This window comes from Podarcis muralis, chromosome 4 (assembly GCF_964188315.1).
Source record: "Podarcis muralis chromosome 4, rPodMur119.hap1.1, whole genome shotgun sequence".
Lineage (NCBI taxonomy): Eukaryota > Metazoa > Chordata > Lepidosauria > Squamata > Lacertidae > Podarcis > Podarcis muralis.
In genome coordinates this window covers 97,250,391-97,265,969 of record NC_135658.1, presented here as the reverse complement: position 1 = coordinate 97,265,969, position 15,579 = coordinate 97,250,391, and the positions used below count along the sequence as shown (strand labels likewise).

Here is a 15,579-nt window from a genome sequence, read left to right as displayed (position 1 = left end):
CAGAAAATCCCAGAATGACTTTGCCATAAAAATACAATATCTGGGTGTCCCTTCATGACACCCAAAATCAGTTGCCTAACATTGGAATAGAAACTGTATGCATTATCCCACTTATTTTAGCTATGTAACACGAATAAGCACAAATAGCATTTTGAAACCTCACAGCAGAAGGAATGAATCTCTTCCCAACAAAGTTAAGTAGGCATAAAATTAGATGCACCCACTAATGAAATAGTTATCTGTTCCTGACATCTTGAGTAGTTTTAACCACTCTTTGTTCTTTCCACTCTTTGGATTTCAGTCTGCTTTTTGGCATTTAGAAAAAAATTGTCAAGTTCTGCAGACTTAAAGGCCATAATTTGTAATGTCTAGTTCTTCTTTCTCTACCCTGTTGGATAAAATGGATGGTTTGAGCATAACATTTCCCCCTTATTTTTCTCTTTGTTTTTAAATCAATGACATCTCTGTTGCCTTTCTTACAAACTGATGGAATATCTGCTTTTAGTTTCTTGAGCACATTAAAGTTGAACAATGTCTAAGTTTATACTTTTTGTATAAACTTAGAATGCTTTTGTATTATTAAAGCATACAATTTATTAATACTTTTGTATGTGATCCCGCTGCACATAACAGCACAAACTTCATTGCAGTTACCTAACATACAAAATCAATTCCTTTTTTTGAGACTGCAGCTTTTGGAGAGAGAAACGATCTATACATCTTAAAAATAAGAAACATGCTAGGCTGCCTGCTGTTGCACAATCTTTATTTGTTGTCTTTTTCATTCCTTGTGTAATCTAGTTAAACAACTTGCTATGTTAACTGGTAGGAAGTGAGAATTATTCCATAGTTTCAGGGTGTGGGGTTTCATTTGTTCCTCATGTATGTGGGGTGATGGGAAGATTCTGATCAAATTGCAACACTCTTAACAAGCTAAAACAAGCAGGAAGACAAAAGTCCAATATCAAAAATCAAATACTGTACCAACATAGTATTGACATATTTAAAATATGAAATGCAGCTTTGACAGGAAAGGCTATGCTGAGAGCCAAAGTCTGCATGTTTATTTAAAAAAAAAACTGTACCCCACTTTTCACCATATGGGTCCCAAAGTGGCTGTTATCTCTATATTGCAACTAAAATCCAGTAAATGACAAACATAACTGGATTTTTCTATGTAAAGCTCCCAAAAATGTGTTGATTGCTGCCTCTTCAACATTTTGAAGGCAATCCTTATTTCAGAGGGGGTGAAGCACTGCACATACAAACTTGTTTTCTCAAAGTCTGTGCCTGAGGAGACAACAAGTTCTGAGCTTGTGATTTTCAGAATGTCAGGCAGGTCGAGAAGAATAAATGATCACTAGCAACGAGACCTGCAAAAAGCATCTTGAACATTGATAGACTAGTTTTAGTGTTGAACTTTATCTCTGGCCTGAGCCAAAGACTTGGCTTGCTACTGTTTCCTGTCAAAGGCCTTGCTTATCTTGTCTGCACCCTGCCTCGTTTTTTTTCATGCTATCTAGATTTCAGCCCCACTGACTTCATAGGACACATGTATCTCGCTAGACAAGAGTACAAAATGTCTTGTATAAATCTGCCAGTTGGCACAGTCTTCTAGAAGTATTCTTAGTGCTCTAAAAGCCTAGAATCTGAATTCCCATACCATTTAAACTCATTGACACAAATTCCCTAATTTATCTAGCAGTTGCAGACATGTTAAATTGTTGAGAGAACCAGTGTGGTGTTAGACTAGGAGCTTAGGAGACCAGGGTTCAAAAACCCATATGACCATGGCATTCCCTGAGTGACCTTGTGCCAGTCAATGCCTATCAGCCTAATCTACCTCACAGGGTTGTTGTTTGGGATGAAATGAGGAGAGGGAGAACGACATATGCCACCTTGAGCTCCTTGGAGGAAAAGGTGGGATAACAATGCAATTAACCACCATCACCCATGCTGGTATGTTCAAATGACAGTAGGTTTTCCCAGATACCATGGGAAAATACCCCAGATATTGGTTGTGAGAACTGGCCCTTGCTCTGTAGATTTCTGTGGTTATGTGAATTAAGTACAGTGTCTTGCTCAGGGGTTTTTAAACAACCACCTGACCTCTATAAGAGCAGCCTAGCATAGCTGCTGTAATCATCTCTCTACCTTCTGCCAATAACAACTGTTTTGTTCCAGCAGCAAGTGAGAGTATAGCAAATCTAATAGTTCCAACACGGTTAGCCAAAGAGAAGGTATCCAGGCAGCAAATGTGTCTCTGTGTGTAGGAGGATGAAATCCATCAGGCTGGTGCAGCATACTTAGCCTTTGTAGGCTGTCTGGAAAGGAAAATAACTATAAACTATCGTACGTGAAGTATTTTCTACTGATAAGCCATTTGACTCTCAGGTTGCTTTTTCCAACAGCTGTTAAGGTGGAAGTTTTTTTGGGGGGTGGGTGGGTTTTGTTTTTGTTTGTTTGATGCAGGAAAGAAACAAACCCTGCTGTGATTTGACACTGCCTTGGTTTATTGTTCCGGGGGTGAAAGGGCTGCATCAAAACCTTTCTGAAAATAAACATGGTTTCACTTATAGCGAGCTACTGCAGTATTCATATTCACAATGCATGGAAACAGGGGCAGGAAATGGGCTTGGCGGGTAAACTCTAGGAGGCTCAGCAAGAAGCCATGGATCTTTTCCACTGTTAGGCACAATTCCCTAGGTTTTAAATAGAAATTTGTTTCTTCTTCTTCTGCCCTTCGCGGTGCATTGATGTGAAATACAGTGGTACCTCGCAAGACGAATGCCTCGCAAGACAAAAAACTCGCTAGACGAAAGGGTTTTTTGTTTTTTGAGCTGCTTCGCAAGACGATTTTCCCTATGGGCTTGCTTCGCAAGACGGAAACGTCTCGCAAGTTTGTTTCCTTTTTCTTAACACCGTTAATACAGTTGCGACTTGACTTCGAGGAGCAACTCATAGCACGCGGTGTGGTAGCCTTTTTTGAGGTTTTTGAAGACTTTGGTGATTTTTGAAGCTTTTCCAAAACTTTCCCGACACCGTGCTTCGCAAGACGAAAAGAATTGCAAGACGACAAAACTCGCGGAACGAATTAATTTCGTCTTGCGAGGCACCACTGTACTGTATCCTCAGTTGAAGTTTAGGGATTGTGCTGGTCTTGTGGTCATAACCCAATCGCCTTCTCAATCCGGCCCACAGACGGTCCAGGAATCAGCGCGTTTTTACATGAGTAGAGTGTGTGCTTTTGTTTAAAATGCATCTCTGGGTTATTTGTGGGGCATAGGAATTCGTTCATTCCTCCCCCCCCCCAAAAAAAATATAGTCCGGCCCACCACATGGTCTGAGGGACGGTGGACCGACCCACAGCTGAAAAAGGTTGCTGACCCCTGGGTTAGACTCAGGGTGAATAATGAATTAAAAGCCTAACATGCTGAATTTAAAATTAATAGATAAACTGTTTGCACATGTTAACATCCCCATCCCATCCCATGAGCTTTAAGTGTAGCCAGCAAGCTCGTACTTGTGAAATCCTTCAAGGTTTTCCTAAGCTTCTTCATTTCCGATCCTCTTATGCAGAGGTGGGCAGAGACCCATGTTGTCAAGTTCCTAAAGTTAATATAAAATATTAACCAAAAGTGCTCGTGTGGTGAGACTGGGCTTCCCTGTTCCATATTTCCTGGCCTAGCATATTTTCCAGAAGGCTGCCTTGGGGCCCCCAACAGATTGATGCTTAAGCACTCCCACATCTCTGCTAACTGACTGGCCATGTATTCAGAGATCAATTTGAGAGTCAGCTGTTGGCGGGGGAAGGAATGTGCAGCTGTCCAAGGGTGGGGACAGTGTAGGCAGGCAGATGAACTTCAAAAGCTGTTTGGACTGCATTGCAGAAACACTGGTGGGTGAGTGAAGATACCTTAGTTGCAGGGAGGCAGTTGGAGGACGGTACAGTCAAGCTCTGGTCTTAGATGTTGCCTAGCATATTTCCTAGCTGAGCATAAAGATCTTAAAAGTCCACCCAGTGCACTGCAAATAGGAGAGGTGTCCCTGCTCCCAGACAGGAGATGTCACTCAGGCAGAAAATAAGAATGTGTTCGATGGCACCTTGAGACTAACTTCTTGGATCCTTTTTTATTGTAAAACATACTAAGCTTTGCATTTTGGCAGAATCTGAATTTGAGTAGGTAAAGGAAGGTGGAAAAATCAGCTGAAAGCTGGAAACAAAGTTTTTAAAGGGATATTATATAATTTTTTTAATGTAGAATTTGTATAGTATTGATAGAAAACACAGTCTTAAGCCCCCACTTTGATAGCCAAATGAGTTCCTGTTCAGCTCTCTCGTGTTCTGTATGTCCCTATAGTTTGACCTTCCTAAGAGCAGCGACTCTGATGTCTGCAACACTGGCCTGTTTTGCACGTAGTGTTAAGCTAAATTTTCTTTACTTCCTTTAGTGTGGTATTGATAAAACAAACGCTGGTTCTTGTAAAGTTCATGCTTGAGGGAGATAATAAAATGTTCAGAATGTTGAGTGCATAAAGCTATATTGCGCAATGGTTGAGTTTTTTCCTCCCAGCTTCAGTAACTACTTGGGGAGATTCCATTCTATGTGTTACCTCGGGAGAATTGTAAGAGACATTGAGTGTCTGCATTTTAATGCAATGACTGAGAAGCATAGAAGTACCTCTTTATCCTGGCCTTTCACACACACACACACACACACACACACACACACGGACCCATTCTAGCTATAATTGTAATATTGCCAAAGGTGAAGCACGCTCTCCTTTCTACAAAAGCAAGAAGTGTCCAAACTTCTAGAGTTTTCCTTTAAAAAAAATAGCAAATAGTAAAATAAACTCCCTTGATTTCTAGAGATCGCTTGTTTAAATTAAACAGATGGCCTTTTGAAGGTTGCTAACTGATAAAAACACACAACTCCATTTGCTTGGCTGGAGCTTGGAAACAATCTGGTGATTAGAACACAGGGAGTGAAGTGCAGATAATTCTGAATATTTCAGCTGGTAAAGAGGGTCACTGGGGACCCACAAAGACATACTGCTCGATTTGAGAGAGTGCTGCTGCTTTAAAAGCTGGTACTATGTGTGTGCAGACACACTTCCTTCCCTGCATTATTTCTGTAGCATTCAAAAATGTGCAGGCATTAGAAAATGATCCCAAGTCTCCATTATGTGTTCCTTATAAGGAACTTAAGACTACTCAGAAGTGTGGAGCTGGCCTCCTTGCATTATTGCAGGGCAACAATTGAAAATTGCACGGTCACTTCCTTGCCGCTCCCCGCCAGATTCCATGATTCATGTTCATGTGAATCCCATTCTTGAAAATGATACGGCCTCTGTCTAGCTTACTAGCCGTTTCAGGTTGTGTTCCCATGAGAGGGGTGCCAAAAATAGCCGCTCTGTATTAACAACTGTTTCCTCCATGGCCTATAATGTTTGCAAGCATACTCCAACATGTTGTGGACAAGTGAGTTCTTGCAGAGTTGTTCACTAAAGGTAGTTCCATTTTTGATTGCATCCCTATGGAGATGGTAACATGTTCACCAGCTATATTCAAATGAACATAACCTTCAGTAAAGTAATTCACATTCTGTTGGCATTATAATAAGAAGAATTCACGTTAGACATCTAAATGATTGTAAATGTGTCTCTGTAACTAGTACAGTGGTACCTCGGGTTACATACGCTTCAGGTTACATACACTTCAGGTTACAGGCTCCGCTAACCCAGAAATAGTGCTTCAGGTTAAGTACTTTGCTTCAGGATGAGAACAGAAATTGTGCTCTGGCGGCGCGGCAGCAGCAGGAAGCCCCATTAGCTAAAGTGGTGCTTCAGGTTAAGAATAGTTTCAGGTTAAGTACGGACCTCCGGAACGAATTAAGTTCGTAACCCAAGGTACCACTGTATTGCCTTTCCAACCATCCATTGTTATAACAAAATTTCAGTTATATTTTATGTCCTTTTTCCAAAAAAAGGACAATGGATGTAAACTCCCACCCCCCCACCTCCGTCTGTGTGATGTATGAATTCTTGCTAGATGACCCATATTTCCTCCCCGTATGCTTTTAAATTACAGTTGCTCTCTTCTTATTTCTATAGTGAAACTGAATTGCTTCTAGAGTGCTATATCTTCATCCTTTCTATCACTGCTGAGGACTTGAAGCTTAGAGTTTCAAAGATCAATTAGTGTTGCTTTCCTTTTTATGTAGAGGTCTTGCCATAAAGCTTGCCATAACCTTTGGGACCAGAAAGCTCAGGGAAAGTTCATAGAGGCAACTAGAATTCTGCATTTTTAGAATAGTACTGTATTTTTCGCTCTATAAGACACACCAGACCACAAAACGCACCTAGTTTTTGGAAGAGGAAAACAAGAAAAAAAATATTCTGAATCTCAGAAGCCAGAACAGCAAGAGGGATCACTGCGCAGTGAAAGCAGCAATCCCTCTTGCTGTTCTGGCTTCTGGGATAGCTGTGCAGCCTGCATTCGCTCGATAAGACGCACACACATTTCCCCTTACTTTTTAGGAGGGGAAAAGTGAGTCTTCTAGAGCAAAAAATATGGTCTTTTCTCTGGCTTGTGTCTTGATAATCTGTACTTTAATGCATGTTAATAGACTTGAGCAGTCAGTTTCACTATGTAATTACAGTACTGTTTGGTATTAGTCATTCTAAAAGATGTAATATATGCCTGACATGTTACTGTTTGTGTGTTTTTGCAGACCAGAAGAGACTAACAGAAGAGTGAAGAATGTAAGACTCATTCTCTTTTCATTATTTGATTCAAACATGCAGATGGTTTAAAAAACAAACTTGGACCTTTAGCTTAGTTAACCAAGCTTTCCCCTCTTCTTGAAAGAGGTCAAGTAGTAGAAAGATCCTTCAAATGGCACAATCTAGTTAAATGTAGTGTGTGCGGTGCGTTTTATTAGATAGGTTTACAACATATCTACAAACCTCATGCAACCAAGGTAAATTGCTTTTCAGATGGTGGGTGGGTCTCCCTTTACTATCTTGGACCTAAGGCCTGTTTGCTTATATCATGGTTGGGGTTTGTGTGTACAGTGGTACCTCGCAAGACGAATGCCTCGCAAGACAAAAAACTCGCTAGACGAAAGGTTTTTCCGTTTGCGAGTTGCCTCGCAAGACGAATTTCCCTATGGGCTTGCTTCGCAAGACGAAAACGTCTCGCGACTTTGTTTCCTTTGTCTAAATAATAATTCGCAAGACGAAAAATTCGCTAGACGACAAAACTTGCGGAACGAATTAATTTCGTCTTGCGGGGCACCACTGTATGTTTCACTCTGGTGAGCGTATGCAAAGTTGGACAACGTTATTGCATATTTTTGTATGATAATACTTGTGCAGTCGGAGGGATGCAGGTGGCGCTGTGGGTTAAACCACAGAGCCTAGGACTTCCTGATCAGAAGGTTGGCAGTTCTAATCCCCGCCACGGGGTGAGCTCCCATTGCTCAGTCCCTGCTCCTGCCAACCTAGCAGTTCAAAAGTACGTCAAAGTGCAAGTAGATAAATAGGCACCATTTCGGCGGGAAGGTAAACGGCGTTTCCGTGCGCTGCTCTGGTTCGCCAGAGCTGTACGCCAGCTCCCTCGGCCAATAAAGCGAGATGAGCGCCGCAACCCCAGAGTCAGTCACGACTGGATCTAATGGTCAGGGGCCCCCTTTACCTTTACCTATTTGTGCAGTAAGCTGCATTGATACAATCTGAATTTCAGCAGATCATGTATAATGTAGGTTCAAGGTTCAATAATGTTGTGTTAAAAGGAAATAAGCAATTCTGAACAAAATAAACCAAACTCTGCTCCAAGAGAACTCAAATGACACTAATAAATTATGTTATGTAAATGTAACAAGGAATTATGCAAACCATATGCATTCATTTATTTGAACACTGCTTACTTTAAAAATAATAGTAAGAGTTCTCCTGAGGTGCTTGTGCAGTTTGCTGACTTCAGTTCTTTTAAGACTGAATTCTGAATGGACTTGGCCAATTCAGTAACAGTTGTGCCAGTAAATGCAGTACAAAGGATATGCTGCTTATTTCAAGACCATCATGTTTTTTCCCCAAACCTCTGTATGTGAGTATACCATATTTTTCGCTCTATAAGATGCACCAGACCATAAGATGCACCTAGTTTTTGGAGAAGGAAAACAAGAAAAAAAAAAATCTGAATCCCAGAAGCCAGAACAGCAAGAGGGATCGCTGCACAGCAAAAGCAGCGATCCCTCTTGCTGTTCTGGCTTCTGGGATAGCTGTGCAGCCTGCATTCGCTCCATAAGACGCACACACATTTCCCCTTAGAATCATAGAATCATAGAGTTGGAAGAGACCACAAGGGCCATCGAGTCCAACCCCCTGCCAAGCAGGAAACACCATCAGAGCACTCCTGACATATGGTTGTCAAGCCTCTGCTTAAAGACCTCCAAAGAAGGAGACTCCACCACACTCCTTGGCAGCAAATTCCACTGTCAAACAGCTCTTACTGTCAGGAAGTTCTTCCTAATGTTTAGGTGGAATCTTCTTTCTTGTAGTTTGGATCCATTGCTCCGTGTCCGCTTCTCTGGAGCAGCAGAAAACAACCTTTCTCCCTCCTCTATGTGACATCCTTTTATATATTTGAACATGGCTATCATATCACCCCTTAACCTCCTCTTGTCCAGGCTAAACATGCCCAGCTCCCTTAGCCGTTCCTCATAAGGCATCGTTTCCAGGCCTTTGACCATTTTGGTTGCCCTCCTCTGGACACGTTCCAGTTTGTCAGTGTCCTTCTTGAACTGTGGTGCCCAGAACTGGACACAGTACTCCAGGTGAGGTCTGACCAGAGCAGAATACAGTGGCACTATTACTTCCCTTGATCTAGATGCTATACTCCTATTGATGCAGCCCAGAATTGCATTGGCTTTTTTAGCTGCCGCGTCACACTGTTGGCTCATGTCAAGTTTGTGGTCAACCAAGACTCCTTACTTTTTAGGAGGGAAAAAATGAGTCTTATAGAGCAAAAAATAAGGTAATTTGGGAGTTTTTCCTTCTGCACCAGTGTAGTGGCAAGAGAAGTGTGGGGAGCGATGGAAAATTATTGCTGCTCCATTTCACCCTCCAAAGTATGCATGTTGTGCATGCAAACCACACTCACTGTGCAGCAAACCTTTTTCATGTTTGTCAAGGGCCCCAGGACCAGTGCCTGTAAACCGGCCAGAAAATACTAGCTTTAGCCATCAGTTTGAAGAAGGCCTCTGATAAGGAAAACATGAAAAGGAAAATCCTTTATTCAGACAGCACAGTCAATATGTGGAATTTGCTCCCACAAAAAACCCAAAACCCCTAGTGATGGCCTTCAACTCAGATGGCTTTAAAAAAGAAATATACAGATTCATGTAGGATAAAGCTATCAAAGGCTGCTAGCCATAGCGGCAGAGTTCTACCTCCTGTGTCAAGAGGCAAGAGGCGTCCGAGTGCCTGTTGCAGGGAACTGAAAATGGGGAGGCCACTAAGAAATGCTTTGGGGGTTTTCATAGGCATTTGTTTGGCTATTGTGAAAACGGGGAAGGGCTAGATGGAGCACTGGTCTCATCTAGCAGGCTTTTTGTATGCTTTTATGCTAATAGCAGGTATCAGTTGAGGAAATGTGTTAAAAATGTCTGTCTTGGAAGCAAGAAAGTAAGAAGTTTTATAATAAGCATACGTTTGGCATAATTTGTGTGTGTGTGTTTGTCTGGCTTCACATCATTATTCATAAATGTTTCGTTCTTTTTAAATTTAGGTTTTGATTACATTATATTGGTTGGGCAGGAAAGCGCACAGCAACCCTTACTATAATGGCCCACAGCTAAATTTAAAAGCCTTTGAGAAATTACTAGGACAAGCCTTGACAAAGGTAAGGCATTCATGGAAGGAAAAGTAATTTCAGCAAAGATTATCCACTATAGCTGTGGAAAAAAGTGTTTGACCAGCTGAGCATGTTTTATCTGATTCAGTTTTCTACTTTTTGAGGGGAAGGGAATCTATAGCTTTAAATTTTCCTTTTTATATACTTTTCATTGCTGTAAGCCACCTTGGGCAGGCAAAAAGGCAGACTAGTAAAATAATAGTAATAATAATAATAAACATTGCATGTGCTTTTGTCCATTTGTGTGACACCCAGTTTGGCAGCTAGTTTTATAGGAGGTCACTTAGAAGAGGGAATGAGCAATGGGGAGTTGAGCCTCACATCTACCCTGAACCTCCAAATGCACTGACAACAAGTCTAATGGCTATACAGTCATACCTCGGGTTAAAGTCGCTTCAGGTTGAACGTTTTCAGGTTGCGTCCTGCGGCGACCCGGAAGTAACGGAACGGGTTACTTCCTGGTTTTGCCGCATGCGCAGGTGCTCAGAATGACGTCATGCGCATGTGCAGATGCAGCAAATCGTGACCCGCAGACGCGGGTTGTGTTCTGCTCATGATGCAAACGGGGCTCCGGAATGGATCCTGTTCACATCCAGAGGTACTACTGTAGTCTCCCATTGCTCTGCACATGACTTTTCACTTCTGATATTGCAATTTTGGGGAAGGGAGCTACTAACTGGAGAAATGGATTTGGCCATGAGAGTGTCATTTTGCAGATCCACAGCACAATGCTTTGTTACTCACAAGCACAATTATGTATCACTACAGAACTTTACTAGTTATAATTCGCATTCAGCAGTAATTATAAAGTAGTGATTATATCTGTTTATTTTCTGTTTCAAGTTTCTTAAAGGCTATAAGCTTCCATTGAGAAGATCACGATTCATGTCACTCAAACAGAACATGTTGCAAAATTATCATCGCTAAAATCCTTTGATAATTTTTTTAAAATTACAAACAGCAACAACAACTTTTCATTGCAGGCTCTTGGAGAATCCAGCAGTCCCAAACGAAGCGGAAGGGATAGCGGATACGGAGATATTTGGTATATTGAACGCAGTGACTCACTTTCGTCATCTATCAGCCACAAGAGAGACGATTCCTTTGATAGCTTGGACTCCTTTGGCTCAAGATCTTCTGCAAGCTTTTCATCAGACGTAACTTTGAAAGGTGGCAGTGAAGGTAATATATTCTTTAAAATCTTACTAGCCATATTTGCTTGAGAGAAGTAGGACAACAAAAGCTGTAAGGGTTAGATGCTTTTACATTTTGCCTTCTCACACCAGTCTTTTCCTAGTTTTAAATATCCTGAGGTTTTCCAGACGAGTGTCAGATAGCTAAAGAACATTCCCTTAAACACGTTTGCTAGCTATCAAACAACTGACTGAAGGAAATTGAATGGGGAATTGATACTAGATAGGTCATAGGACTCCCTCACTTCCAGTTTGACCCCAAATACCAAATACATCTGGCAGGTGAGCTGGAAGTCATTAGTTTTACCCAGTGCCTCTGCCAAACCTCTTTACCTCTGCAGTCAATAAAGTTGTGGCCTGATCTGACCCAAAATGTACATTGTCATATTTTGTTTATTTACTGTTCCTAAGACTGGCTGGGTGGTGGGGTGTGAGACACCCAGGCACGCAGTTGAATAGCTGTTCACAATAGCAACAAATCCATTTTGGTAACTATGATAATATTAACAGAGACTTCACAAACAGTTTTGTAAGGACTTCGTGACCTCTGTTAGTTTTGTGGCACAGTATGTGATTTTTGACCCGTCTATTCTGGCACTGAGAAATAAATTGAAAAAGTTGCTTCCAGTTCAGAGAGGGGTTTTCATTTAATATTATTGGTCTTGTTATTTCTATGGAGAAGTATCAGTTATAGAGCACAGTCATTGAGATCAACAGTTCATTTTGCAAGTGGGAATGAGGAAATGATGTAATTAATGCAGCGTAACTAGGACGCAGGTGGTGCTGTGGGTAAAAGCCTCAGCGCCTAGGGCTTGCCGATCAAAAGGTCGGCAGTTCGAATCCCTGCGGCGGGGTGCGCTCCCGTCGTTCGGTCCCAGCGCCTGCCAACCTAGCAGTTCGAAAGCACCCCCAGGTGCAAGTAGATAAATAGGGACCGCTTACAAGCGGGAAGGTAAACAGCGTTTCCGTGTGCGGCTCTGGCTCGCCAGAGCAGCGATGTCACGCTGGCCACGTGACCCGGAAGTGTCTCCGGACAGCGCTGGCCCTTGGCCTCTTAAGTGAGATGGGCGCACAACTCTAGAGTCTGGCAAGACTGGCCCGTACGGGCAGGGGTACCTTTAACTAGGAAAACCAAAGTTCAGCCAGGTGAACTTTCATATAGCATCAGGACAAGCATCTAAAAATATTCTCTTGCTCTATTTGCAATAAAAATCATAAGAGGGCTTAGGTCAGCGCTGGCTTATAACAGAGTAAACTTCTGATGCTGAAATTTCAACTTAGAGGATTTCTGTGTGTTTTTGCTTAAAAGATTGTGAAAGTGACACAGATTCTGAAACACGCGCAAGAATGCATGATCCCAGTAAAGATGACATGTCGTACCGCAGAGTTTCTTTGATTGAACCCAAGCCTGCTGCAGAGTTCAATCGTTTCTTACCCAGCAAAGCTAAACCACCAACATACATGCCAGCGCCCTTGCGGAAGAGAAGAACAGAGAAGAATGAGGATAACAGAAGAAGCTGGGCAAGTCCTGTGTTTACAGAGCCGGATGGAACATTTTCAAGGTATTCGTGTGGTGTTTAAATGTGTTAAATGTTGCCATTGTGGCAAATGTTAACTTATCACTACAGAAGAGGCCTGGTGCAAGCATACCATTGTCAGTAGAGATCAGGGGAATAATGAGGGCATGTAATCTTCTCCTTCCTTCTGTGCAGTTCTGTTCCCCTTCCTGTTTATGGTTTGCTTTAACTATGCTTGCAGGTACAGCACACGGGATCTGTTCCGGAACTCCGGTCGGATCCTGAGGTATTCGCAACCGGGGGTGTCTGTTCTGCACATGCGCGCAGCGTGGTAGAGCGCTTCTGCGCATGCGCGCATGGCGGAACCCGAAAAAATACTTCCGGGTTTGCTGCGCGCATAACCTGAAGGATGCGCAACCAGAGGTGTGCGTATCCAGAGGTACCACTGTACTACGTTCTCATTTTATGCTAGCCAGAGTTGCCCTTACATTTCACATTTGAGTTTCAAACTTTGTATACGGCACTTTTAACAGTGGTTAAAAGAAACCGTGGAAAAGGAGGGATTTCGTGTGAGAGACAGAAGGTGAGAGGGCTCATGAGTCTTCAGTAGGCTTCTGATTTTTCCTTTTCCTAACCATGACACCAGATCAACAAAGTTGCTTTTATGAAAAGGTTGACTCAGTGTTTTTATATTTTAAAAAAAGGGTGCCCCTGAATTTCTGGTAGGGTTTTTTTTGTGGGTTTTTTTTTTTGAAGCTTGCTAAATTGATGTGTTGTTTATTAAAATATGACACACTCTTTTTGCTTTCCCATGTGACTTTTAATAAAACTTGCTAACTCTTTTTGTAAGGTAACAGAGTAAATATTCTGTTCATTTACTCAGATAATAAAATGAGATTAACTTGAAGTTCATAGAAGGATTTTTTCCCATTCCCTCCTTCCATTTGAAGCCATCTTTGTCTCTCCCAAAGCCCCTTTGGAAGGTCTTCCTAAATAATGTGGGGTGGTACACAGGGTGCTGCTGGTAAATGGCTGAACATAGCATTGCCTTATGCTGTGATTGTAGTAGAGCTGGTGACTAGGCTTACCAATTCTCATTCTGTAGCTTCATCCCTATTATGACTGATCTCAGCAGATGTGAAAGGAGTCCTTTACCTTCCAGCCAAAATAGCAGAGCAGAGAGTGGCTTTGCACATCCAGCTTCCCCACAGGTGACCTGCCAGTTTGATGGTAGTTCCTATTTGGAAGTTGAAAGGAAAGCTGACAGATGTTATTCAGGATGATTTGGCAAAGTGCAGCCTTTTGGTGAAAATAGCTTTTGCTAGACCTGGATTTCTTTATGCCCAGCAAAATTATTATTCCATGCTTGATGCTCAAGACATTGTACCACTGACCCATTACCCATGGTGCTGAAAGAGATGTGGTTAGAGGTCTACTTCGCTGGGTTCTTATGATTTACTCCTCAACTATCAAAAAATATCTGTAAACACACTATCTGTGAATAGTGTATTCTGAAGCCAGAGTTTCTTGATCTGCCTGTACAGAAACTTAAACCACTTCCCATGTGTATGTGTATGCTTTGAACAGTTTCCCAACATTTTTCTTTTGGTCATATGAAACAAAAATCTTCTGTTATAATGGCATTCTTTCATAGTTGCAGTGCTTTGATACTCAGAACTAATTTTGCTTCATTCACAAGTTTGTAATTTTTAGCCAAATATGTCATCTGTTCTGCATTCGACAACAAATTGTGTTTGAAAATATAACTTGATTGGGTATTTTGTACAGTAACCAGAGAAGAGCTTTGCAGCGAGAGACGGAATGCCATACATCAGCTAACGTTCTTTCAGGCTTCTCCAACTATTTGGAGGAGGAGGATGAAGAAGAAAAGACAATGGGCACCCCAGACATTGAAACAGATGACCTTTATGTTCGCAAAATAAATGCTGCAGTGTCAAACCCAAAACTTTCCTCTCATAAGTTTCTTCCCAAGTCTTGGATTCCAGGGGAAGAACTGCAGTGGAAAAAAGCGAAAAGGATATCTTTTTCCAAGCAATGGTATAAGGATATTCAAGGATTCAGGTTTGTTGTCTTGCATGTTCTTTTTTCATCCAAGCAGACCTTTTTTTAAAAAAACCACACATGCTTAAGTGGCTCAAATCACTGCACGATTTGAGTTGCGGCAGGGGGCGTGGAGTCTTCACTGGCTGTTGCCTGTGGAAACTGAATTGCTGTTCTGTTCGATTTTTAAATGCAGCCTCTTCCTATACCAGTTATTTTAAGCAGTGTATTCAAACAGATTACGGCATACCATTTTTGTGCCAGAACTTACATATTCCCTGTTTTCCCCCTTCTTCATTTACGTGCTACTGTGCAGTAAAAGTGCAGATTCTGAAGAGGATCTTGCAAGAGTCCAGACAAGCAACAGCCTGAGTAACTTGGGTAACAGTTGCAGAGAAGACTCAAACGGCATTAAACAGACTGCGGAACGTGCTGCAAAATCAGTACTACAAGCTGCAGAAGAAAATGTTAACTGTTCCTCTGATCTACCAAGGTTGCTACAATTGCATGAACTATGCTGTCCTGTGTGTACGGAAACCTGCTGTTTGCTAAAAGTTAAAGTGAAAAGTTAATATGGATCGCTGCCTTTTGAACTTTCCCCCGCTATGTCCATACATGTTGGCTTACTGAATTCACACTACTAAAGCAGAGTGGATTTTATTTTTTGTGCTGGTCGATGCTCTTGTCTCCCCTGCAACGATTGCTATGCTTTGCTGCTACGCAGGAGTAAAAGTGTTGTCCTTTTAAAAATATGTTGGAGTCGTAACAAGCCACATTTCAATGTTGCAGTGTGCACCCCTTTTCAGTTGCAAAGTTTTTTTTTGGCATCTTTTTGGTCTGCATTTCAGGCCTTGTTCTCACTGAGTTGGGAAACTTCTGAGCTCTA

At 41.9% G+C, this 15,579-nt stretch overlaps 1 protein-coding gene across 15 annotated transcripts in view; it reads left to right on the top strand.

Moving 5' to 3' along the window:
* Nucleotides 1–15,579, top strand: part of LMO7 (LIM domain 7) — a 149,847-nt gene that overhangs the window by 84,250 nt on the left and 50,018 nt on the right. For 11 of the 15 annotated variants that reach the window (XM_077927761.1, XM_077927752.1, XM_077927760.1 and 8 more), the window contains exons 6-11: nt 6,738–6,768; nt 9,797–9,910; nt 10,906–11,104; nt 12,425–12,677; nt 14,421–14,714; nt 15,010–15,186. In XM_077927761.1, the coding sequence (XP_077783887.1) occupies nt 12,463–12,677; nt 14,421–14,714; nt 15,010–15,186 (686 nt within the window). In that variant the 5' untranslated portion in view covers nt 6,738–6,768; nt 9,797–9,910; nt 10,906–11,104; nt 12,425–12,462. The remainder of the gene's footprint in view (nt 1–6,737; nt 6,769–9,796; nt 9,911–10,905; nt 11,105–12,424; nt 12,678–14,420; nt 14,715–15,009; nt 15,187–15,579) is intronic. The other 4 variants (XM_077927764.1, XM_077927765.1, XM_077927763.1 and 1 more) reach the window with 2 other exon arrangements.